The 21,880-nt window shown below is 38.7% G+C and overlaps 1 protein-coding gene across 4 annotated transcripts in view; it reads right to left on the bottom strand.

The window, feature by feature from the left end:
• Positions 1–21,880, bottom strand: part of LOC144604464 (proto-oncogene tyrosine-protein kinase Src-like) — a 128,968-nt gene that overhangs the window by 9,253 nt on the left and 97,835 nt on the right. For all 4 annotated transcript variants that reach the window (XM_078418919.1, XM_078418918.1, XM_078418920.1 and 1 more), the window contains 5 exons: positions 18,100–18,249; positions 16,245–16,400; positions 12,865–13,044; positions 10,133–10,209; positions 2,873–3,026 (listed from right to left, as the gene is read on the bottom strand). In XM_078418919.1, coding sequence (XP_078275045.1) covers positions 2,873–3,026; positions 10,133–10,209; positions 12,865–13,044; positions 16,245–16,400; positions 18,100–18,249 — 717 coding nt within the window. The remainder of the gene's footprint in view (positions 1–2,872; positions 3,027–10,132; positions 10,210–12,864; positions 13,045–16,244; positions 16,401–18,099; positions 18,250–21,880) is intronic.

The following is a 21,880-nucleotide window of genomic DNA, read 5'->3' as shown; positions in this document are numbered from 1 at the left end:
TCTTTAAGTTTTAAGATTGTTTTGAATAGGGACAGGTGTGGATGTTGGGGGAAGGTACTTAATTGGGGAAGGCAGATTCCAATGTCATTAGGCTGGAGTTTAGGAGGGTAGATTGGGAGCAGATATTATTGGGTGAGTCCACAGTGACAGATCAGCAAGTTTAGGTGAGGATGAGGGATAAGGATGGCAAGGTAAAGGAACAGTCAGGACGAAACATGAAGCATGCCAGGTTGAAGGTGGCATCAGACAGGGCTTATGCGGAATATAAAGAGAGTTGGATAGAACTCAAGCGGGAGATTTGAAGGGCCAAAAGAAGCCATGAACTGTCATTGGTGAGACTGATTAAGAAAATTTACCACTTTTTTTTATATGAACATTAAAAATAAGTGCGTAACCAGGAAAAAGGAAGGACCACTCAAAATTAAAAGAGTGAATCTATGCTTGGAGTTGGAAGATGTAGGTGGGTATTAAACTAGTGCTTTGCATCTGTATTCACTGGGGAGAAGGATTTGGAAGATAGCGAGATCAATGTGGAGAACACAAATATGCTAGGGCAGTTTAAGATCAGAACTTGAATCCCAGTCTTACAGCTCGGCAGACCCAAAGACCAGGTAATTGGTGCACATTCCAACTTGCACCCAATTATTAATGCACTGGGCATTTAACGGCGGCTCAGCGGTAGAGTAGCTACCTTATAGCGCCGGAGACCCGGGTTCGATCCTGACTACTGGTGCTGTCTGTACGGAGTTTGTACGTTCTCCCCGTGACCGCATGGGTTTTCTCCGAGATCTTCGGTTTCCCCCAACACCCCAAAGACGTACAGGTATGTAGGTTAATTGGCTTGGCGAATGTGTAAATTGTCCCTGGTGTGTGTAGAAAAGTGTTAATGTGCGGGGATCGCTGGTCGGTGCAGACTCAATGGGCCAAAGGGCCTGTTTCCGCGCTGTATCTCTAAACTAAACACTGTTTTTTGAACATTCGTAGGGTTTACTGTTGATATGTTACAAAGACAAAAAATGCAGCTACATTTTGAAATAAAGATTAGAGTCCTTTAATTTATTTTCATGATTGGATATGCAGATTTTGTATTAAATATTCTAGGTGAGGAGCTGTTAAAGGTCATCAGGGCTGAAGGAAAAGGACAGTGTCCTAATTCTCAATAAATAATATTCCTTAATGGAAACCAGCAATTCCTTTTATCATATTGTTTCATACATTACCACCTAATCTATCCAAAAATAACTATCATCTGCGACGTTTTTCAGAGATTAATTGAGCTAATATCAAATACAATTGTAGAATCCACAAGATTTTTAATAATTCAGTTCATAATACACTATGAAATCTTGATAAGATCAAATCATTGCAACAAGATGAAATTGTGGCTTAAAGCAATGTATGATTTTATCAGTTGAGTCTTGCCATTGCCTTGGGGTGAATGGAAATAAAAATTCTGCTTTATTATTGAGGATATGAAACAGCCGCATGTGATTTAGCTCCACAAAGTCAAAATGATTGGAGGTGGTCTAAAGAAAGAGGCAAGTGAAATAAATATGGGATAGAACTGTTTTTAGAGTCATAGAGCGTGGAAACAGGCCCTTCGGTCCAACTTGCCCATGCCGACCAACATGCCCCATCTACACTAGTCCAACCTGCTCGCGCTTAGTCCATAACTCTCTAAACCTATCCTATGGAGAGAAGGCAGGTACAGGCTACTGAGCTGAATGATCAGCCATGATCATATTGAATGGCGGTGCAGGCTCGAAGGGCCGAATGGCCTACTCCTGCACCTATTTTCTATGTTTCTATGTTTCTATGTTTCTATCCATATACCTGTTCAAATGTCTCTTAAATGTTATGATAGTACCTGCCTCAACTACTTCTTCCGGCATCTCGTTCCATATACCCACCAGACTTTGCGTAAAAAAGGTACCCCTTAGGTTCCTATTAAATCTCCCCCCGAATCTCGTATCCATGAGAATTGGCCGGAATTTGTGGTCAACAGCAATCAGAGCTAACCTCACAAAACACTGCTCACAAAGGCCTGGCGATCTCTGTGATGCTGACTTCCTCTTTTCTGACGTTAGCTGCTGCTCAGTGTCAATTCAAAAGGGATCTCTGACATCCAGCAACATTACTGTCATTGGGATGACAGAGCACTCAATATCATTGTAAAATTCCTAAAGACAACAAACCCAGAGCAAAGAAGCATGTTTGAATCAATTCATACTTTATAAAGTTCATAAAGGGCAAAATAAAGGCTAAAATATCAGAAATCAATGTTATAATCATTAAAAAATCAAGTTATTATTGCTGTAGCTGGAAGGTTGTTAAATATATTGTCAGCCCTTTTCCACAATTACACTGAAATTCATTTTTGAAAATCCCTAAATTCATGTCAGTCTCTTGCATAACAATGATACACTTCATAGGTTTTCCCCCACCATTCCAACTGCAAAATCTGGGCTATTTCAAGTGGCTACAATGGGCAAGGTGCTTGTAACTGGATGCACGGTGGGGAACTCAATCATTGAGGAAGGGCCAGGCAATGGAAATTTTACATTGTTTTGGATGAGGATGAATTGCAGGGGCAAGGAACTAAGTTCAATAAAACATCATGCATTCTTCTCATTAAATCATAGGTCAATATGTGATGAGAATATATCTGAGATGGTTAACAATGATCTATCTCTAAACTTTTAAACACTGGATGGGAATAGAATTAACCTAAAAAAATGAATGTCAAAACCTGAAACAGTTCTGTCACACGCTGAACTCTGCTGAAGCCAGGGGAAAAAAATTGTTCTTGACAGGATATTTCTAAAATGGCATTGCTTAGAATCATCTTAGTCATTAATTGATCAGTGCTAACCTTGCCGGGCTGTGTATTCATTGTCTTCGATCAGTCGAGCCAGGCCGAAGTCAGCAACCTTGCACACAAGGCTTTCACCCACAAGAATGTTAGCTGCTCGCAGGTCTCGATGAACATAATTCATCCTTTCCACATAGGCCATGCCAGCTGAGATCTGCAAAATCAGAATGAATATACCATTGAATTCAAGGCAAAACAACAGAGGCGTATCACATGTTATTTGCCTCCCAGGATCAGAGCTTGTGGTCTAGAATTGTGTTGACTGTTGTAAGGTTTTGGAACATGAAACAAATGAACCAAAGCATTCCTCCTTCAATAAGGATACATAAAATTATGGGCAAAATGTTTGATATGAAATGAATGGGACAATATTTCCTCTTTTTCCATATAGTTCCAATCAAGTTTTGGGAATCAGGTTCTGATCTTCCAGGTGCATTTCAGAGAACTGAAACTTAAATTTTACTCAGCTGATTAAAGGATAAATTACATAAATCACCAAGTCACGGTGCTTGCCCCATTCTATAAATCTCAAATGTCTCATCTTACCACAGTTTCAAAGCTGGAAACCGTAAATGCTTATAGAAAATAACTTAAAGTCTTCTTGTCCCTCATTCTTCCCATTAAAGCAGAGGAGCAACTTGAGGTCAGAGGAGCAAGTTATTATTTACCTGAAATGGTTTCACCACCATTCAACAATCCCTCAGGCAATATATTTTTTTCCTCAGTTTGAAATTCAACAATTTTAGGTAACCAGTTTTTCCAGTTTGTGTCAGGCGTGGCCAGTTTTGATGCAAGGCCGTCCACCGTAACTCAGTCTTTGCCTCCCCACAGGTGCTGCCCTTCTCCTGGGCATTTTCAGCATTCTCTTTCATTTCTGATCTCCAGCAATCACTGTTTTCCACTCACGGTTCAAGTATGTTCTTTTGTTTAAAAAAAAAGTTTTGTTCTTAATCTGCCTTTGTTCACTTATTAACTAGATGGCTCCAAACGCATTGTGTCTCCTGGACAACAATGGTCAGCACTCTAGCAATAACATATGCTTTGTCCTCTCCTCCCCTTCCTCCCTTCCTCTCTTTTCAAATCTTTTTATTAAATTTCAAAAAATGATAAGCATAACAGTGATATTGATACATAGGGATCAGGATTACATTAACAACAAATGTAACCTAAATATAAATCCAGTTTCAAAATACATATAGGGTATAGACCTCCCAGTCTCTATGTAATCGATATACTAAAACTCTCGTTTGTTATCTTGTTTGTGACTGAACCAGCCAAAACACGATAGCGCAACAATTTTAGGCCCACCTTACTTACCGTTGTCACTTTAATGATAATGCAAGTCGTTTTTATTGAAATCGATCTTATATATTTAAAGTTATTCACATTTTTAAGTTTAAAAGGGGAGGAGGGAAGGAGGGAGTGGGGGAGAAGGGAGAAGGGGGGTTGAGGAGAGAGGGGGAGGTCAGGGTGCTGCATCCAATGCAGGAGAGGTTTGGGCCCAACGGGTCCACTTGGTCTAGTTATAGATAAAAGGTTAAAAGAGAACTTATATATATTTTAAAAAAAGATAAAAAGAAAAAAAGAAAAAATAACCCCCTAAACTAAAATAAAGAAACAAACAAAAATAAAAACAAAACAGAATCTGGGCTGCAAATAAAATCAACAGTTTAGACTGCTGTTTGTCATCAAATCTGTTCCACCAAATAAAGGTAAAAAATTATTATAACGGCTGGAGAGGGAACAACTTATATCGTGTGAAAATATTGAATAAAGCTTCCCCAAGTCCTATCAAATTGAACCGAGGGTTCAACAATATCACTCCTAATTTTTTCTAAATTTAAAATGATATCGTTTCAGAATACCAATGGAGTGTGGTAGGAGGATTAGAGTCTTTCCATTTAAATAAAATAGGATCTTCTGGCAATTAATGTAGTAAAAGCAATCAACCGACGGGCTGAAAGGGACAGATGAATAGAATCTAACATTGGTAGCCCAAAAATTGCAGTGATAAGATGAGGCTGTAAATCAGTACCTAAAACTACAGAAATAGTATCAAAAATGTATTTCCAATATTTTTCCAAAAGTGGGCAAGACCAAAACATATGAGTCAGCGAAGCCACCTCAGAATTACATCTATCACAAGTAGGATTTATATGACCATAAAAACGCACTAACTTATCTTTTGACATATGTGCTCTGTGAACCACCTTAAATTATATCAGAGCGTGTCTTGCACACATTGAAGAGGTATTGACTAATTTCTCTATAGGTAAAGAAATTTGAAGTTCTCTTTCCCAATCATTCTTAATTTTATCAGATGTACCAACTTGTAATTTCAAAATCAACTCATAGATAGTCGATATTAAACCTTTCTGATAAGGATTCAAGTGTAAATTTTTGGGGGGAATTTCAGTTTGATGTGATAACGGAAAAGAGGGTAAAGTTGCCTTCAAAAAATGTCCAATTTGCAAATACCTATAAAAATGTGAATTAGGCAAATTATATTTATTGGACAGTTGTTCAAAAGACAAAACAGCCATCTAAAAACAAATCACAAAAATATACTAATCCCTTCCTCTTCCATAGCAGAACAGCTTGATCAATACTGGAGGGTTGAAAGAAAAAATTAGATATGATAGGACTCGATAAGATAAAATTATTCAATCCAAAAAACTTACGAACTTGAAACCATATTCGTAATGTGTGTCTTATTATTGGGTTAATTGTATATTTATTCAATCTCGTAATTGTAAAATGCCCCTAGGATAGAAGCCAATGATAACCCCTGCATAGATTCACGTTCAAGATTGATCTATCCTGGACATTGGGTATCCGCTAAATCTTTTGTCCAAAACGTTAAGTAACGAGCATTAACTGCCCAAAAATAAAATCTAAGGTTCGGCAATGCCAAACCACCATCTTTTTTAAATTTCTGTAAGTATTTTTTAACTTAGTCTGGGATTTTTATTCTACCATATATATGAAGAAATCTTTGAATCAATAATATCAAAAAAAGATTTAGAAATAAAAATAGGTATCATCTGAAATAAATATAAAAATGTAGGTAGAATAATCATTTTAATAGCACTGATTCAGCCGATTAGGGATAAGGAAATTGGTAACCATTTAGTAAACTGTTGTCTGACATTGTCAATTAAGGGCGTAAAATTGGCTTTAAATAGGTCCTTGTGTTTTTTGGTAATCTTAATACCTAAATAAGTAAAACAGTCAGTAGTCAATCTAAATGGAAACTGTCCAGAGTTCGAAATTTGATTGTTTAATGGAAAAAGCTCACTCTTACTAAGATTTAATTTATAACCAGAAAAACTACTAAATTGATTAAGTAAAGCTATTGTTGCAGGAATAGATTTCTCTGGATTAGAAATATATACTAACAGATCATCTGCGTAGAGAGATAGTTTATATGTCTTATTCCCACGGACAATGCCAAAAATATTGGGGGATTCCCTAAGAGCAATAGCCGAAGGTTCCAAAGCAATATCAAACAATAAAGGGCTTAAAGGACAGCCCTGTCCAGTACCTCGATAGAGCCTAAAGAAAGGGGATCTCTGATTATCGGTAAGTACAGAAGCCTGAGGTATATGATATATCAGCTTGATCCAAGAGATACATTTTGGACCAATCTTAGATTTTTCAAGTGTATTGAATAAGTATTCCCATTCCACTCTGTCAAATGCCTTCTCAGCATCAAGTGAAATGACACATTCTGGAATTTTATTTGAAGCAGTGTATACAATATTCATTAATCTCCTAACGTTAAAGTATGAATAACGATTTTTAATAAAACCTGTCTGATCTTCAGAAATAATTTGCGGTAAAATGTTTTCCAATCTAATAGCTAATATTTTAGAAAGAATTTTAGAATCTACATTTAACAATGATATAGCAAGGTATAAAATTCTTGAAAGGATTTATTAATTTCATCATGATCTACTGTCAGAGTACTATCATTAATAACTTTAACTAACTTTAATAATCTAACGTTTGGCTGAAACAGCTTTCAACTGATTGGAAAGTAATTTGCCAGATTTATCACCATGAATATAAAATTGACTTTTGGTTTTAAGTAATTGATTCTCAATCGGCGATACTAATAACAAATCATGTCTCATTTGAAGTTCAACTCTATTCTTATAAAGCTTTAAACTAGGAGCTTGTGAATATTTTTTATCAATTTCTTTAATCTCATCAGCCAATATACGTATTGCATTTTTAATTTGTTTTTTTTAATCCCGCGGAGTATGAAATAATTTGTCCACGAATATATGCCTTAATAACTTTATCCATATTGCTTGTAAAAATCATATGGAATGTAAAGGGTTAGCTTCATAGACCACAGTAATTCACGAGACCGGAAGGAAAATAATCTGAGGCAGAACCGGAAGTTACGACATTTCAAACATTTTTGTAGTTCTAATACAGCCCAGAAAGAAAAAACTAAACTAGAAGCAAAAGTCCCGCCCCCCACCTACGCAAAGCCCGAAACTGACCAGTAGGCAGTCAGCACGCTACCTAACCACTCCCCTAATCACGTCTCTCTAGCAACAGCTTCATAAGTAGAGGAAAGGTATATTTACCACTCAATAGTCAAAACAAATTAATATTATGGTTAGAAAATACATGCAAACTGTGAAGAACAAGGACAGCTCAGTATTGTTTTCCAAAAAGAAAACCATTCGAGAGACATTGGAAAAGGAAAATCTTACAAAATAAAATCTAAAACAGTCGTAATGCTATTCAAAAAATCAGTTACTGAAATCAATTCTCACTTATTCTGAAAAACCCAAAAGCGGGTCATTAAAAATAAAAAACAATATCTTAAAAATCTTAATGGTTAAAGTATGATACCGTCATATTAGTATTCCGAAAAATAACAATATCTTAAAAAACTTAAAAATTAAGGTATGATACCATCATGTTAATGTTCCTAAAAATAATAAAAATAACTCATCAGGTTAATTTCATAATTATTTACGAAGTCAAACAATTATAAAAAGGATAACTATAATAATAAGAGAAAGAAGAAACTAAAATATAAAATCGTAATAAACATCCAAGAATGAAAAAGCATTATGTTGTCAAATTACAAATAAGGGATCTCGGATTGTAACTCAAACCGGCTCTCAGCAGCTCCACGTCACAGCTCAGGGGGGACACAGTGAACACTGTCCACTCCCAGTCACAGCGATGACGGGAGCAATGTATAAACTAATCGATAAACTATAAATTCAGTCAGTACCGGCAGAGAAAACAATATAAAGTTTATGCAGGGTCTTGATAATCCTCCAGAAAGCATGAAGTATCTTGCGGGTTGTTGAAGAACTGAATAGTACCATCAGGGAGTTGTATTCGCAATCTGGCTGGATAGGTCAGGGCAGGGTGTAATTAGATGCTTCTTAAATAACTCAGACATTACCTTATAAAAAGGCAGTCTTCGTCTCATAAGTTCGCAGCTGTAGTCAGGTAAAATACGAAACTTGCAATCTTGGAATTCGATCATGCCCAATCTTCTTGCTGATCGGAGGGTATTTTCCTTCATCTGCAAAAAGTGGGACCGAACAATCAAATGTCTCGGTTTGTCTCCGAGACCGGGTTTTTTCCCGACCCGGTGCGCACTATCCAAAATCGGCAGATCTCCAAACCGCTCGGCGCCGAAAATCTCCTTTAGAATTCTAGAAACATATTTAATAGCATCATCACCTTCCCGACCTTCAGGCAGACCAACAATTCGCAGATTCTGCCGACGGCTTCTATTTTCCAGATCCATATTTTTAATCTTGTAATGTTCGAGCGCTCGGGAATTCTCGGTCATTTTCCGTTCCAATGCAGCAATCTTCGCATCTCTTTCCTGACCCAAGGTTAGCAAATTAGCAATTTGTTCCTACTGTTCGTGAGACTCGGCTTGTAACACACTCAGCTTGATTTCAACTTCTTTCAGCTTGTTTTCAAGTTCTTTCATCAATGCTTCCAAGCCGCAGAATCTTTTATCCAGTTTATCACTCAGTTTCGCTATTGCTTCTAAAGTACTGGGATCAGACGCCATGCCTTCACCACGATCTTTTTTTGGAGAACCTTTTTTACCTCTTGTCTCCATCCTTTGTAAGGTTAAAATGTATAAAAGTGTTATCAACACTTTTAAACAAAGTTATTCCGTGTCTTGAAATCAAGTAATATTGAAAGAGTAGTAAAAAAGGGTTAAAAGTTAAGGGAGCAAGCAACATGCAACCTTACTACATGCTGCCACTAGAGACTCACCCTTCCCCTCTTTTCAACTTAAAACACTTTAGTTTTTTCACTTCTCCGGCTCTCCAGAGACGGTCAGTGCAATTAAACTGTTTGGGTTTTTTTCCATAGCTGCTGCCCGACATGCTGAGTTTTGTTCAGCACTTTAAGTTTTTAATTCAGTTTTTTAACAGCTGCAGTTTTAAAAAAAACACTAGTTCATTCTCTCAATTCAAGACTGCCTTCTCCCCCAAGAAAACTCTTCAATGATCTGCTTTGCTTTCAGAGAGCCAGTCATATTCTAGGTATATGTCTAAAATAATTGTTAAGAATTTATCACATCATTTAATACCCTTCAAACCTCAACATAGAATAGAATAATGCTCATCTTGAGCAGTTATATTTTTCATAAATGGTTCCCACCGACCAAAAGCACATTGTGGACCAACCTTATTAATTAAAGAAATGAGAAGCAGTCTGGATGAAGTTCCCTATATTATGAAATAATATGGTATCTTGATATCTGCACTCATTAACTAACAACAGGTGCACAATTAACCAAATGTAAATTTTGAGTGCAAAAAATCCAAATTCATAATTGGAAATGGCAGTAAAACTTATTGCAAAGTTTTCTCAGCACTAAAAAACCAGGAAAGATGTTGCTGTATTAATAGTTTTGTTTTCTCCTTGCCTCCAGAAACAATAGCTTCTCAGTTCTGATGAAGGGTCTGTGACCCAAAGTGTTATTTCTGTTTCTCTCTTCACAAATGTTGCCTGACCTGCTGTGTATTTCTAGCATTTTCTGTTTCTATTCCCGATATCTTTCAACTGTCCTTTGTTGTACAGGGTACATGTTATTTCTGGTAAAGTATCACAATATTGTGGTCTCCTGTGGGAGGTTCATTACTCATACTAATGATTGTATATCTTTTTTGTTTAATATAAAATCGATCAAGGCCAGTGGGACCATTGAAAATCATTTTCTTTTAAGCTCTTAACAACATTAGGACTAACCTGAGCAGCCATATCAACCAGCTGTGGAAGTCTTAAGTATTTGCCCATCTCCCCTTTGAGGAAATCCAACAAACTTCCTGCAATATTAAACAAGAATACAACACTTCAGGCTTTGACTGGAATTCCTTTTAATAATTTTTCTTTCTGATCCTTAGCTGTCTGCTTATCAAAGGTGTATTACAGGCCACAATAAAGTCTTGTTTTTCAGGCTCGTTGAAATGAGGAGCTTCGTTGCCAAGTACTCCCAGGCCAGGTGCAGCACATCTAGACACAGCACCAAGTTTCATTCCACTTTTAAGACCAGAAATGATGCAGCCTTTATCATTTTTATTTTTATTTATTCAGTTTTGGAATGTGCTGATTGCTGCCAAGTCAGCATTTATTATTCATCATTAATAACACTTGAGAAGATAATGAGACACCATTTTGAACTGCTACAATCGTCAGGTGAAGATATTCCTACAGTACTATTTGGAGACAGAGTGGGGGTTTTAGGATTAGTATAGATAGCATGATGGCTGGCATGGACTCAGTGGGCCAGAGGGCCTGTATCGCTGCTGTACATCTCTATGACTCTAATTAGAGCCAGTGACAATGAAGGAGTGGTGATTAATTGCCAAATAAGGATACAATGCAATTTGAAGGGGACCCCAGAGATGGTGGCACCTTCATGCAATTAATGTAGAAAATAGGTGCAGGTGGAGGCCATTCGGTCCCTCAAGCCAACACCGCCACTCATTGTGATCATGGCTGATTATCCACAATCAGTAACGCATGCCTGCCTTCTCCCCATACCACTTGATTCCGCTAGCCCCAAGAGCTCTATCTAACTCTCTTTTAAATGCATCCAGTGAATTGGCCTCCACTGCCTTCTGTGGCAGAGAATTCCACACTCTCTAGGTGAAAACGTTTTTTCTCATCTCAGTTTTAAATGGCCTCCCCTTTATTCTTAGACTGTGGCCCCTGGTTCTGGATTCCCCCAACATTGGGAACATTTTTCCTGCATCTAGCTTGTCCAGTCCTTTTATATGTTTCTATAAGATCCCCCCTCATCCTTCTAAATTCAAGTGAATACAAGCTGAGTCTTTCCAATCTTTTCTCATATGACAGTCCCACCATCCCAGGGATTAACCTCGTAAACCTATGCTGCACTACCTCAATAGCAAGGATGTCCTTCCTCAAATTAGGAGACCAAAACTGCACACAGTACTCCAGATGTGGTCTCACCAGGGCCTGTACAACTGCAGAAGGACCTCTTTACTCCTATACTCAAATCCTCTCATTATGAAGGCCAACATTACATTAGCTTTCTTCACTGCCTGCTGTACTTGCATGTTTACTGTCGGGGACTGGTGTACAAGGGCACCCAGGTCTCGTTGCACTTTCCTTTTTCCTAATCTGATACCATTGAGATAATAATCCTCCTCCTTGTTCTTGCCGCCAAAGTGGATAACCTCACTTTTATCTACATTATACTGCATTTGCCATGCATCTGCCCACTCACTCAACCTGTTCAAGTCACCCTGCAACCTCCGAGCATCCTCTTCGCAGTTCACACTGCCACCCAGCTTTGTGTCATCTGCAAATTTGCTAGTGTTACTTTTAATTCCATCATTCAAATCATTAATATATATTGTAAATAGTTGCAGCCCCAGTTGCTCACCGGCCTACAGTTCCCAGCATTTTCCATGCAGCCCTTCTTGAAAAGAGGCGTAACATTTGCCACCCTCCAGTCTTCCGGCACCTCTACTGTATTTAAGGATGACTCGTAAATTTCAACCAGAGCTCCCGCAATTTCCTTTCTAGTTTCCCGCAATATCTGATCAGGCCCTGGAGATTTGTCCACCTTCAAACACGACAGTACCATCAGTACTTCTTCGACGGTAATCCTGACTGCTCTCAAGACACTTCCAGTAAATTCTCCAATTTCCTCCATCCTACTGTCTTTCTCCTTGAAGACAGTAGGATGGAGGAAATTGGAGAAGTACTCATTTAGGACCTTGCCCATCTCCTATGGCTCTGCACAGAGGTGACCGCTTTGATTTCTGAGAGGTCCCACTCACTCTCCAGTTACCCTTTGCCCCCTTATGTATTTATAAAATCTTTTGGGATTGTCCTGAATGCTACCCGCCAGAGCTATCTCCTGGCCCCTTTTTGCCCTTCTGATTTCACTTTTCAGTATAGTCCTTAGTTCCCGAAACTCTTCCAGGGATGCACTTGATCCCAGCTGCCTATACCTGTCCCATGCATCCTTCTTGTTTTTAACTAACGTCTCAATTTCCGTCATCAGCCAAGTTTCCTTTCTAACTGGGACGTACACATCCTGAGCTTTTTTCAGTAAACTTTTAAAAACATCCCCCTTTCCTCTCAAATAACCTGCTCCAGTCAACTTGAGCGAGACCTTCTTTCATACCTTCAAAGTTAGAAAGGATCATAATACAATGAATCATAATCTCTTAGATGAGTCATTACAAAAGCCCATTCCAATTGGGCTTGCAATTGCTTAATTTCCAATTAATTTTGCAAGGAAAACAAATCTTATCACACTAAAAAGCAAAACCATTGTAAAGTGATTTTGTTTCTCTGAAGGAGAAATATCAGACTATATTTTGTCCCCAGACTCTATTCATATTTGCATTGGTTTTGCAATTGGTTTTACAAAATGCCAGGGTTTGTTTTAGTGATGATAAATATAACAGCATGTTAGTCACATACATTTCACATGTAAATACCTTTGCTCATGTACTCAGTAACAATGTAGATTGGTTCTTCGGAGACAACAGCATACAACTGCACCAGTTTGTCATGCCGAAGTTTTTTCATAATCTGGGCCTCCTGCAGAAAAGCCTCTGGGGACATTGTACCAGGTTTTAAAGTCTTAATTGCTACCTTTGTTGTTCCATTCCATGTTCCTATAACAAAGAACAATGTATGTCGAGGGTTAATACAAACTGAAAAGTAACAGGAGTACTTTCTGCTCTTCATTGTCTCTTGGTTCCTCTCCCCATGCACAAATAGTAAAGATTTGTGTAGGATAGTGCTCGTATGCAGGGATCGCAGGTCGGCGCGGACTCAGTGGGCCAAAGGGCCTGGTTACGCTCTGCATCTAAACTTAAACTAAACTGAATGATGCTACCTGCCTCTTGTGCTTACAAGGAGTCATTATCAGAGCCTTCATCTAAAGCATTCCAGCCACGACAGTAACAACGCCCTTAAACATTTAGCGATAGGATTACAATTTAAAAACTCCAAATCATTGCTATACATCATAGAATTCCATGGATTTGATATTTATTTACTGAAAGCACCATGACCTTTCAATCACCCATCAGTTTAATTCTCCATCCTTCATCTACTCGCGCTCAAAATTCTATCCTCTATCTTCTGCAATGCTCCTTAAAGCACAATGTAAGCTGCAGAAACAGTACCTCATTCTCTGAGCTAGCCTTATCGACATGGTCAAGTGAACAATCAATATTTCTAAGATAGACACAAAATGCTGGAGTAACTCCATGGGTCTGACCCGTTTGAAGAAGGGTTCCAACCCGAGACGTCACCTATTCTTTCTCTCCAGAGATACTGCCTGACTCACGGAGTTACTGCAGCATTTTGGGTCTTTCCTTGGTATAAACCAGCATCTGAGGTTCCTTCCTACACATTCAATATTTCTAGACTTTTTATTTCTGTTCTCCAGCAATTTTCTTTATTGACTGAAACTGATTATTTACAATTTTCCAGTCCGACTTATTTCTTTGCAGCAACACCACTTTCTTTTATGTGTAAGAAAATAACTGCAGCTGCTGGTACAAATTGAAGGTATTTATTTCACAAAATGCTGGAGTAACTCAGCAGGTCAGGCAGCATCTCAGGACAGAAGGAATGGGTGACGTTTCGGGTCGAGACCCTTCTTCAGACTTTCTTTTATCTTCATTCTCTTTGGTTGTCTGCCCCACCTCCACTTTCCTCTGGATCATAAACCCTTTTATCAGCTAGTTCTTGAGTTACGTATTCAATTTACAAGTCATCACTGCAATGTCAATGACTCTGGAGGTACATCTCTTCTATTTACAAATATTTTTTTCCTTAGGTGTCACTTGTCTCCCAATACACTGTATCTGAATACCCACACCTTGACGTACCCACATATGAAATTTCAATTAACAAAATGTTTTTCAGAAATATATTCCTGTTGTAAATCAAGGAATGGCTGGAGCTCTAAAACGTATTAGTTCTGATGAACAGTCAAGGGCATGAAATGTCAACTTTGTTTCCTTCTGCCTGACTGGTTCAATATTTTTAGCATTTTGCCGTTTTAATTTAAATTTCCCTTTGCTCAGCGAGGACTGACAACACGTTGTTTGAAAAGCACCAGTTAAGGCTCCAGTGAAAACTTCATTAACTACATCTTAATTAATTGGCCTTAATTAATTGCAAGATTTTCAGACAGTCTAGGCACTGTTCTGAAGTTTGTAACTACACCAGTTTATAAATCCATCACAGTTTAGATAGCTTATGTGATCTTACATATAAGGTAGTACAGAGGTACAGGTAGTGCAGCTGCTGCCTCATAGTTCTAGCAACGAGGATTCAATCGGTGGCGCAGCGGTGGAGTTGCTGCCTTACAGCGAATGCAGCGCCTGAGACTCAGGTTCGATCCTGACTACGGGCGCTGTCTGTACGGAGTTTGTACGTTCTCCCCATGACCTGCGTGGGTTTTCTCCGAGATCTTTGGTTTCCTCCCACACTCCAAAGACGTACAGGTATGTAGGTTAATTGACTGGGTAAAATGTAAAAATTGTTCCTAGTGGGTGTAGGATAGTGTTAATATGCGGGGATCGCTGGGCGGCGTGGACTTGGTGGGCTGAAGGGCCTGTTTCCGCGCTGTATCTCTAAATCAAAAAAAAAAATCAAATCAATCCTGATCTCTGCTTTTGTCTAGTAATGACTGGTAAGGTGCAACTATTGAAGCTCTGCAAGGATCAGTCCCTGACTCTCAATTATTTACTATTTATATTAATCAATCGGGGAAAGGGGTGGGGCACAGATTTGCTGATGACACGAAAGAGAGCTAGGGGAGCAAGATGCAATTAAACTATTTTACGCTCTGCAACAGAATATGAATTGGATGGGTGAGAGGGCAAAAAAGGTGGCAAATGGATGTTAATGCAGGAAAGTGTGAAGTTATGCATTTTTATAGGAGCAATCAAATGGCACTGTCGAAATGGAGAGAGATGGTGAATGGGTGAAGTACAGAAGGATCTAGGAATTCTTGTGCATGAAACAAAAAACATCAGTGGGAAGATGTAGCAGGAAATGAAATACAGGTCTTAATTGCATGAGGTTGGAGTGTAAAAGTAAAGTAGTGCAATAATTATGCAGTTTGTGAGGCTGTAGCTGGAGTACAGTTTTGGTCCTCTTATTTAAAAAGAAAATTGGCATTGGAATGTCCAGAAGACATTCACTTGGCAAATTCCTGAAATGAGTGAGCTGTCCTATCACAAATGACTCGACATGCATTCTTTGAAATTCCAAAGAACAAGGGGTGATCTTATTAAACCATATAAGATACCAAGTGCGGGTGACGTGATGGTGAGAGAATTTCAAACAAAGGGACTTGGGTACAAGATAAGAGGGCTGTCATTTATAACTGTGGTGCACTGTAACTTCTTCCCACAGAAGGTGGTGAACCTTCAGCATTCTCTACCATAAGGAGTGTGCAGGCTGGATTATTGGGGCTTTTGAAGTAGAGGTAGATGACACGAGAATTGAGGACTATAGGGACCTGGTACTGAAGAGGAATCTAGGCCTGGGGCAAATCAACCAAGGACGATGGAACAGACTGGGCAGCTTACTCTTGCTCCTATTTAATGTGGTCAATGGTACCAGCAATAAGGCAGCATAGAAACATCCATTCAAAAAATAAGTAAATTAGACTCCAAATGGTCTCAATCTATTATTAATTATGTTATGAAAGATAACATTTAAAATTGTTGTTAGACACTAACAAAGTAGGTTAAAAGAGTTATTCTTGATTCTACCATGAATGTAAATTTTCCAAAAACACAATTAAATAGCCCACTACTCTTAACTAAAATACCGCCAAGTCTCTTACCCATCCATACTTCCCCGAAGCAACCTTGCCCAAGCTTCACTTCCAATCGCAATGATTCCCTTGGGATTTCCCAAGCATCTTTAGCTAATCCCTGGGTCTGCGGTTTCACTGTTGGACAGACAGTTGTCAGCCGATGACACAGACCATCAGAGTGCTCTGTAAAAGAAGACCACAACACAGCATAAATACTTCACGAACCTTCAAAGCTCTTGGTCCAATGTACACTATGTAAACTCTGACCAGCTCCCATCATACGACACGGGCACAGCCAAGGTTCAACTTTGCGGGCAGTATCAGAAAATACTGTGGTATTCTTTAGGATATACTTTAAATTAAAAATCATGTTGCTTTAATTTGCAGTCTGTCAAACTGCATCTTCTGGCAAATAGCGGCTTTGTTACTCAGAATTTATTCCAAGAGGCAACGTTGTCTACTAAACTATAAGTACTTCAAAATCAAACCATCCAAGTCTACAGTTCTGTAAGTTACAAATATATGCTGACTTTTACAAATTTGTTTCTACTGACAACTATCTGGAAAGTGAACACATACCTGGGTCTTAAGGTCACTGTGTCTGTTTTGAAATTGGATTGATTTCCTTGTGGTTTTTTTTTTGTAAACCAACTTGACAGTCTGGCTCTAAGTACCAGTGATATATTAGCATGGATATGGACATTTTATAACTCCACTGGGAATTCTCTTCAAAAGCATGCTGACTTTGAAAAAGTTCTTGATGCAGGTTCTCAACCAGAAAAGCCAACCATTAGCCTCCACATATGCTACTTACCCCACTAAGTTCCAACTTCTATATTCAGTACTCTGACTGATGAAGGCCAATGTACTGAAAGCCTTCTTGACTCCCAATCTACCTGTGACGCTACTTTCAATGGGTGGAGTGATTAAATTTGGTGATCAAAAGATCAGAAACAGAATGCAGAAAATCAGGGCTCGCAAGTCTGAAGATGATCACAGACAGAAAGAGTGACGTCTTGAAGGGGCTTGAAACAAGAATGAATATTTAAAACTGAGGAGTTATTTCAAAAGAAGAAATGTAAGTCAGTGAATACCATACATGTCAAACAACATGTATTGCGCTACAAAGAATATCCCAATTAAAGCATATATCCTAGAGATTTGCAAGCTCCTTTCTTACGTTAGCGTATGTTGTTTTATTTATTTGTGCACATAAAGAATTTCTGCTGAAAACAGATTCCTATTTATTCTCAGGCCAGGAGTATTATAGGTTCATTATTCTTCAGCAAGATTTCTGCAATATTCCCCTCACAGACTCTCAGAGGATGTGCAGGCAGCCAGACTAATGGCAGCTCATTCTATTTAGATGTATGTGCTTTGTTCTGCAGATCTCAAAGGCATGTACACGCCACAAATGTACAGGTTCACTCAAGATTATAATGAGACTCCAGGGGAAATGGTTCATTGGGAGTTTCACTCTGGCATTACTAGTTATTCTGACTTCCCCATTACTAATTTTTAAACCGTAAGCAAAGTGAGAATTTTACAAATATTTACTTTTGAATAATTAAGACATTTGCAGGTTCTAGTTCATGTCTTCATTATGTTCTTTTTTAAATCTAAAATTCAATATTGTTGCAGTCTGAAACAAGAAACCTTAGGATCTGTTTTCTAGACAACTGTTTCAGTTGTGAAGTGGAAGGTCTGTGAAGAGAGTACCAGTGACTTATGCAATGTTTTATTTCTGCCACTCCAGCTGTTTAATGAATTCATTGACAGATGCACAACACTAATGTCATTTCACCCATTTACTGTCACCATTGTTACATGGAAAGATAGCTTCATCACAGTCTGTACAGTCATTGTTTTCTGTCGAACTTACTTGAGTAGTGGACTACCAGTTGCTGCAGGTTATCAAACTGTGTTCGTGATGTAATATAGAAGCCACCCTTGTCCAGTTTGCGAATCTTGTAGTGCTTCACATTCAGTCCTTTTGCATTGTCGTAATCAGACACAGATAGACAGTAAGCACCTGGATAAAGTAGAACGGAAATGATATAAAATTATGAGAGGCATACACAGGAAATATCAAGGACAAGAGGGCAGAACTTTAAGATGGAAGGGGCAAAGTTTAAAGCAGGTGTGTGGGATTTTTTTTTTTTTTACACACAGTGGTGAGTACCTGGAATGCACTGCCAGGGGTGGTGGAGGAGGCAGATATGATAGTGCCATTTAAGAGGCATTTAGATGGACACATGGATATGCAGGGAATGGAGGGAAGTGGAACACGAGCAGGTAGAGGAGAGTAGTTTAACTTGGTATCATGTTTGGCGTGCATATTGTGGGCTGAAAGGGCTGTTCCTGTAAGAGGTATTACTCTACAAGCAGAATACTTCATATAACTCTACACTTCTAGTTTGATTCTGCTGATACACAATATCAAGTTACAGAAGAAATTTAGCTGAAGGAAATGTAAAAGATCTTTAGTTTGCCTACAGTGTGTAATATGGGTTGTTCCCCAGATACCATTGTCATTTGTGTAACTTTTATTATATTGCAGTTCAGATTCTAGGATCGTCAGCTGAGACCCACTCTCCTTCAATTAGTTGCAGATAGCATAGCTAGGTGACACATAAACCCCCAGAAAGGCATCCATTATCTTCATCAGCCTGGCCCCAAATCACAGTGGTAATAAACTCAATGTTGAAAATCTCAAAGACCCTCCTATAAACACTGCATCTCGCAGACAACCTAGTGACTTCCAGCCCACAGGAGCTGCAAGGTGTTCACAGCATCTGCACTCTCCTGATGTCAAATGTAATTAACACTTGATTTATTCGAAGGGTCTCGACCCGAAACGTTACCCATTCCTTCTCTCCCGAGATGCTACCTGACCTGCTGAGTTACTCCAGCATTTTGTGAATAAATCGATTTGTACCAGCATCTGCAGTTATTTTCTTATAGTAATTAACACTTGAACAGACCCTTTGCTTCTCTACCAGAAAACACGAAAAGCTGGTTTGAATGAACAGAAGACCCAGGAGCTAAAACAGCACAAGGCATTTTTTGATTAGAAACTCAACTACAGTATACAACAAGGAATAAGAAACTGGTAGCTGAAGGCTGAGGTCGCACAGTAAACCCGTTGCCTAAAGAAAAGTAGAAAAGCACAAGGAATAAAGCAATCATTGATAACCATGACATGCAGCTCTGTCAAGCCCAAACATCCAAGAGCTCACTACAATGAATGTCAAGCATAGAGGAGAGTCTAATAGGGAGCTTAGAGGCAGTTAGTTCTTCTGGAATAGCTTTTCAGAGAACTCTCCATTCCTTAACATGAGTGCCTTGGAAGCAGAAGGTATCTCTTCTGAATTTCTAAACATAAGTGAAGAGATCCTTTAGTCACAAATTCACAGCTTCATCTTCCGCATCTGCAAATGGAAAGACATACCAGAAGACCTCAGTGATGCCTCGATCATCTTCAAGAAGGAGACGATTATAATTGCAGTAATTACAAATGAGTCTTCTTGTGGACTGCCACAGGGAAATCAATAACCTTCAACTTTGTTTACATGGTGCAATATCGCACTTGTCCTGCTTCACTGAAATGTATTTCATACCAACTTGTAATGAAACAGAACTGAAAGCACTGCATATGTAAAGTGTTTTGTTGAGAGTAACAGGTTACACAGTGTCACTGCACCTTTTAAACATTCCCAAAACAGATGCACCCCAGATTACAACAGGGTGCCTTCTGGGAACTGAGCATAAACCAAACAGTTTGTAAGTCAAAAATGAGGCAGCCCAGCAGTATATTTAAATAAAAACAGACCAACCATGTCAATGCAGAGTTAAATTGGGACATTTAAATCATATTGCCATGAACCGAGTTCCCACATAGCAGAAGATGGCTGTAGCCCCACAGCTGCCAGCAAATCCATTGTCACCCCCCACCATCAGTCTCCAAAATGCTCATTCATATGTTCAGGTTGTACACAAGTCAGGACTTGGGGAGGTCTTCATGTCCCTTTAGATTCAAATTACAGATTAACAACAGCACAGTTCAACTGAAGACTTGTGCAAGCACCAAAGAGGAATTGAAAAGTGTTTTCCAAGTCTGTTCCCTCTCCTCCAACACAGCAGGCAAAATTTGCTTGGCACAAGATTGTTCAATGAAGTGTTTGCAATACCAGAAACATGTAGCTTACAGTCATAGCAGAACTGTGAATAATACCAAGGACGGAAGCTCATTGTTATGTTGAACAGCACTCTGCTGGAAAATCATTTTGAATGCATCGTGCGTTTACAGGGAAACTGTTCTCAAGACCGTTAAATTAGATTTAGCACAAAATTCACTGGAGGTTGAATCTGCCCACTGCCACTTTTAATTTGCTCTGTTGGTTGCTTTTCTGGTTTTGCTTGAGGATCCAGTTCCAAGGCCAAGATTTTTAACAGCAGAGAATGTTAGCATGCTATGTTTGTGATTCCAGACATTCCCTTGCAGCTGTTGTCATCATTGCAGATATATACACAAACAATGAGAGAGGGGCTTCATTTTAAATTTAGTCTCAGTGTTGTCTAACCTTATATATCCTTGCTCAATATTTTATTGTGTTTGAACCTACACTGAGAATATCTATCAAAAATAGGCGTGATTATGGACGTGAAATTCTGCCATGTTCGGAGATTTGGATAACACCTTAAAAGTTGATAAGGAAAATTGTTGAAATGTAAAAAGTTTACTCATTTCAACTTTTTCTATCTTCACTTGAAGGAAGTCATGGGTGGAAAGGCAGAGAGTCCTGGTGTCATGTACTTGTGAACTATGCTCACGAGACTGAGATGCCCATTGGTGCTAGTGGGTATATTTACAAGTAAACTACATAATGAGAGCAGTATTTCATTTGGGAAGAGTAACATGATGGACAAACTGAAATAGGTGCTCAGGCAATGTGGGCACAAATGCCTTTTCTTGCACCGGTCACTAAACAGCAAGGAAGAGCAAAGCACAGATAATTTATTCCCTCACTAATTCTATTCTGCTATTGTGTTCCAACTGTCTCTTATTGTGGCATCCTCATTGCTAACTGGCTCAGATAAGATAAGATAACTAAGCTCAGATCATGGGCTGATTTTGTAGTTACCCATTCTGTACAGCTGAATGCCAGTGAATTGCACTTTAAACTGCGACACCAACTGCACATTCTGAATTAATATTTCAAGCGAATAATCTGGAAATAAACCTCAACATCATTTCTTAAACATCCACGTTTTGTGTGTGCAATTACCTCCTTCAGAGTAGACTCCTGTTCAGTAAGAAAAATCAGAATGCACAGACTGTACTTAATTTTAGCAAATAAAGTCATTAAAATGCTTCGACCACAATCATTGATTCACTTTGGACCCATGTGAGTATTCTTTAGGCATGAACCAAGACTGTGTGTTTGCAAGTTAATTTACCATTGAAGGCATTTAACAAAGACCACTGAATTGTGATCACAAGTATTAACCTTTTCCCTAGCCTAAGTGCAGATCAGTTGTCAGAAAGCCTTATCTAAGGCTTTTCCCTCAACGATCTTTTAGGTTACTTCTTCAAAAAACTCAAATCAGATTTGTAAGACACTATCTCCCACGTACACACCATGTTGACTATCCCTAATCGA

This window comes from Rhinoraja longicauda, chromosome 22, assembly GCF_053455715.1.
Source record: "Rhinoraja longicauda isolate Sanriku21f chromosome 22, sRhiLon1.1, whole genome shotgun sequence".
NCBI classification, from domain to species: Eukaryota; Metazoa; Chordata; class Chondrichthyes; order Rajiformes; family Arhynchobatidae; genus Rhinoraja; species Rhinoraja longicauda.
This window is presented reverse-complemented; position numbering and strand designations above follow the sequence as displayed.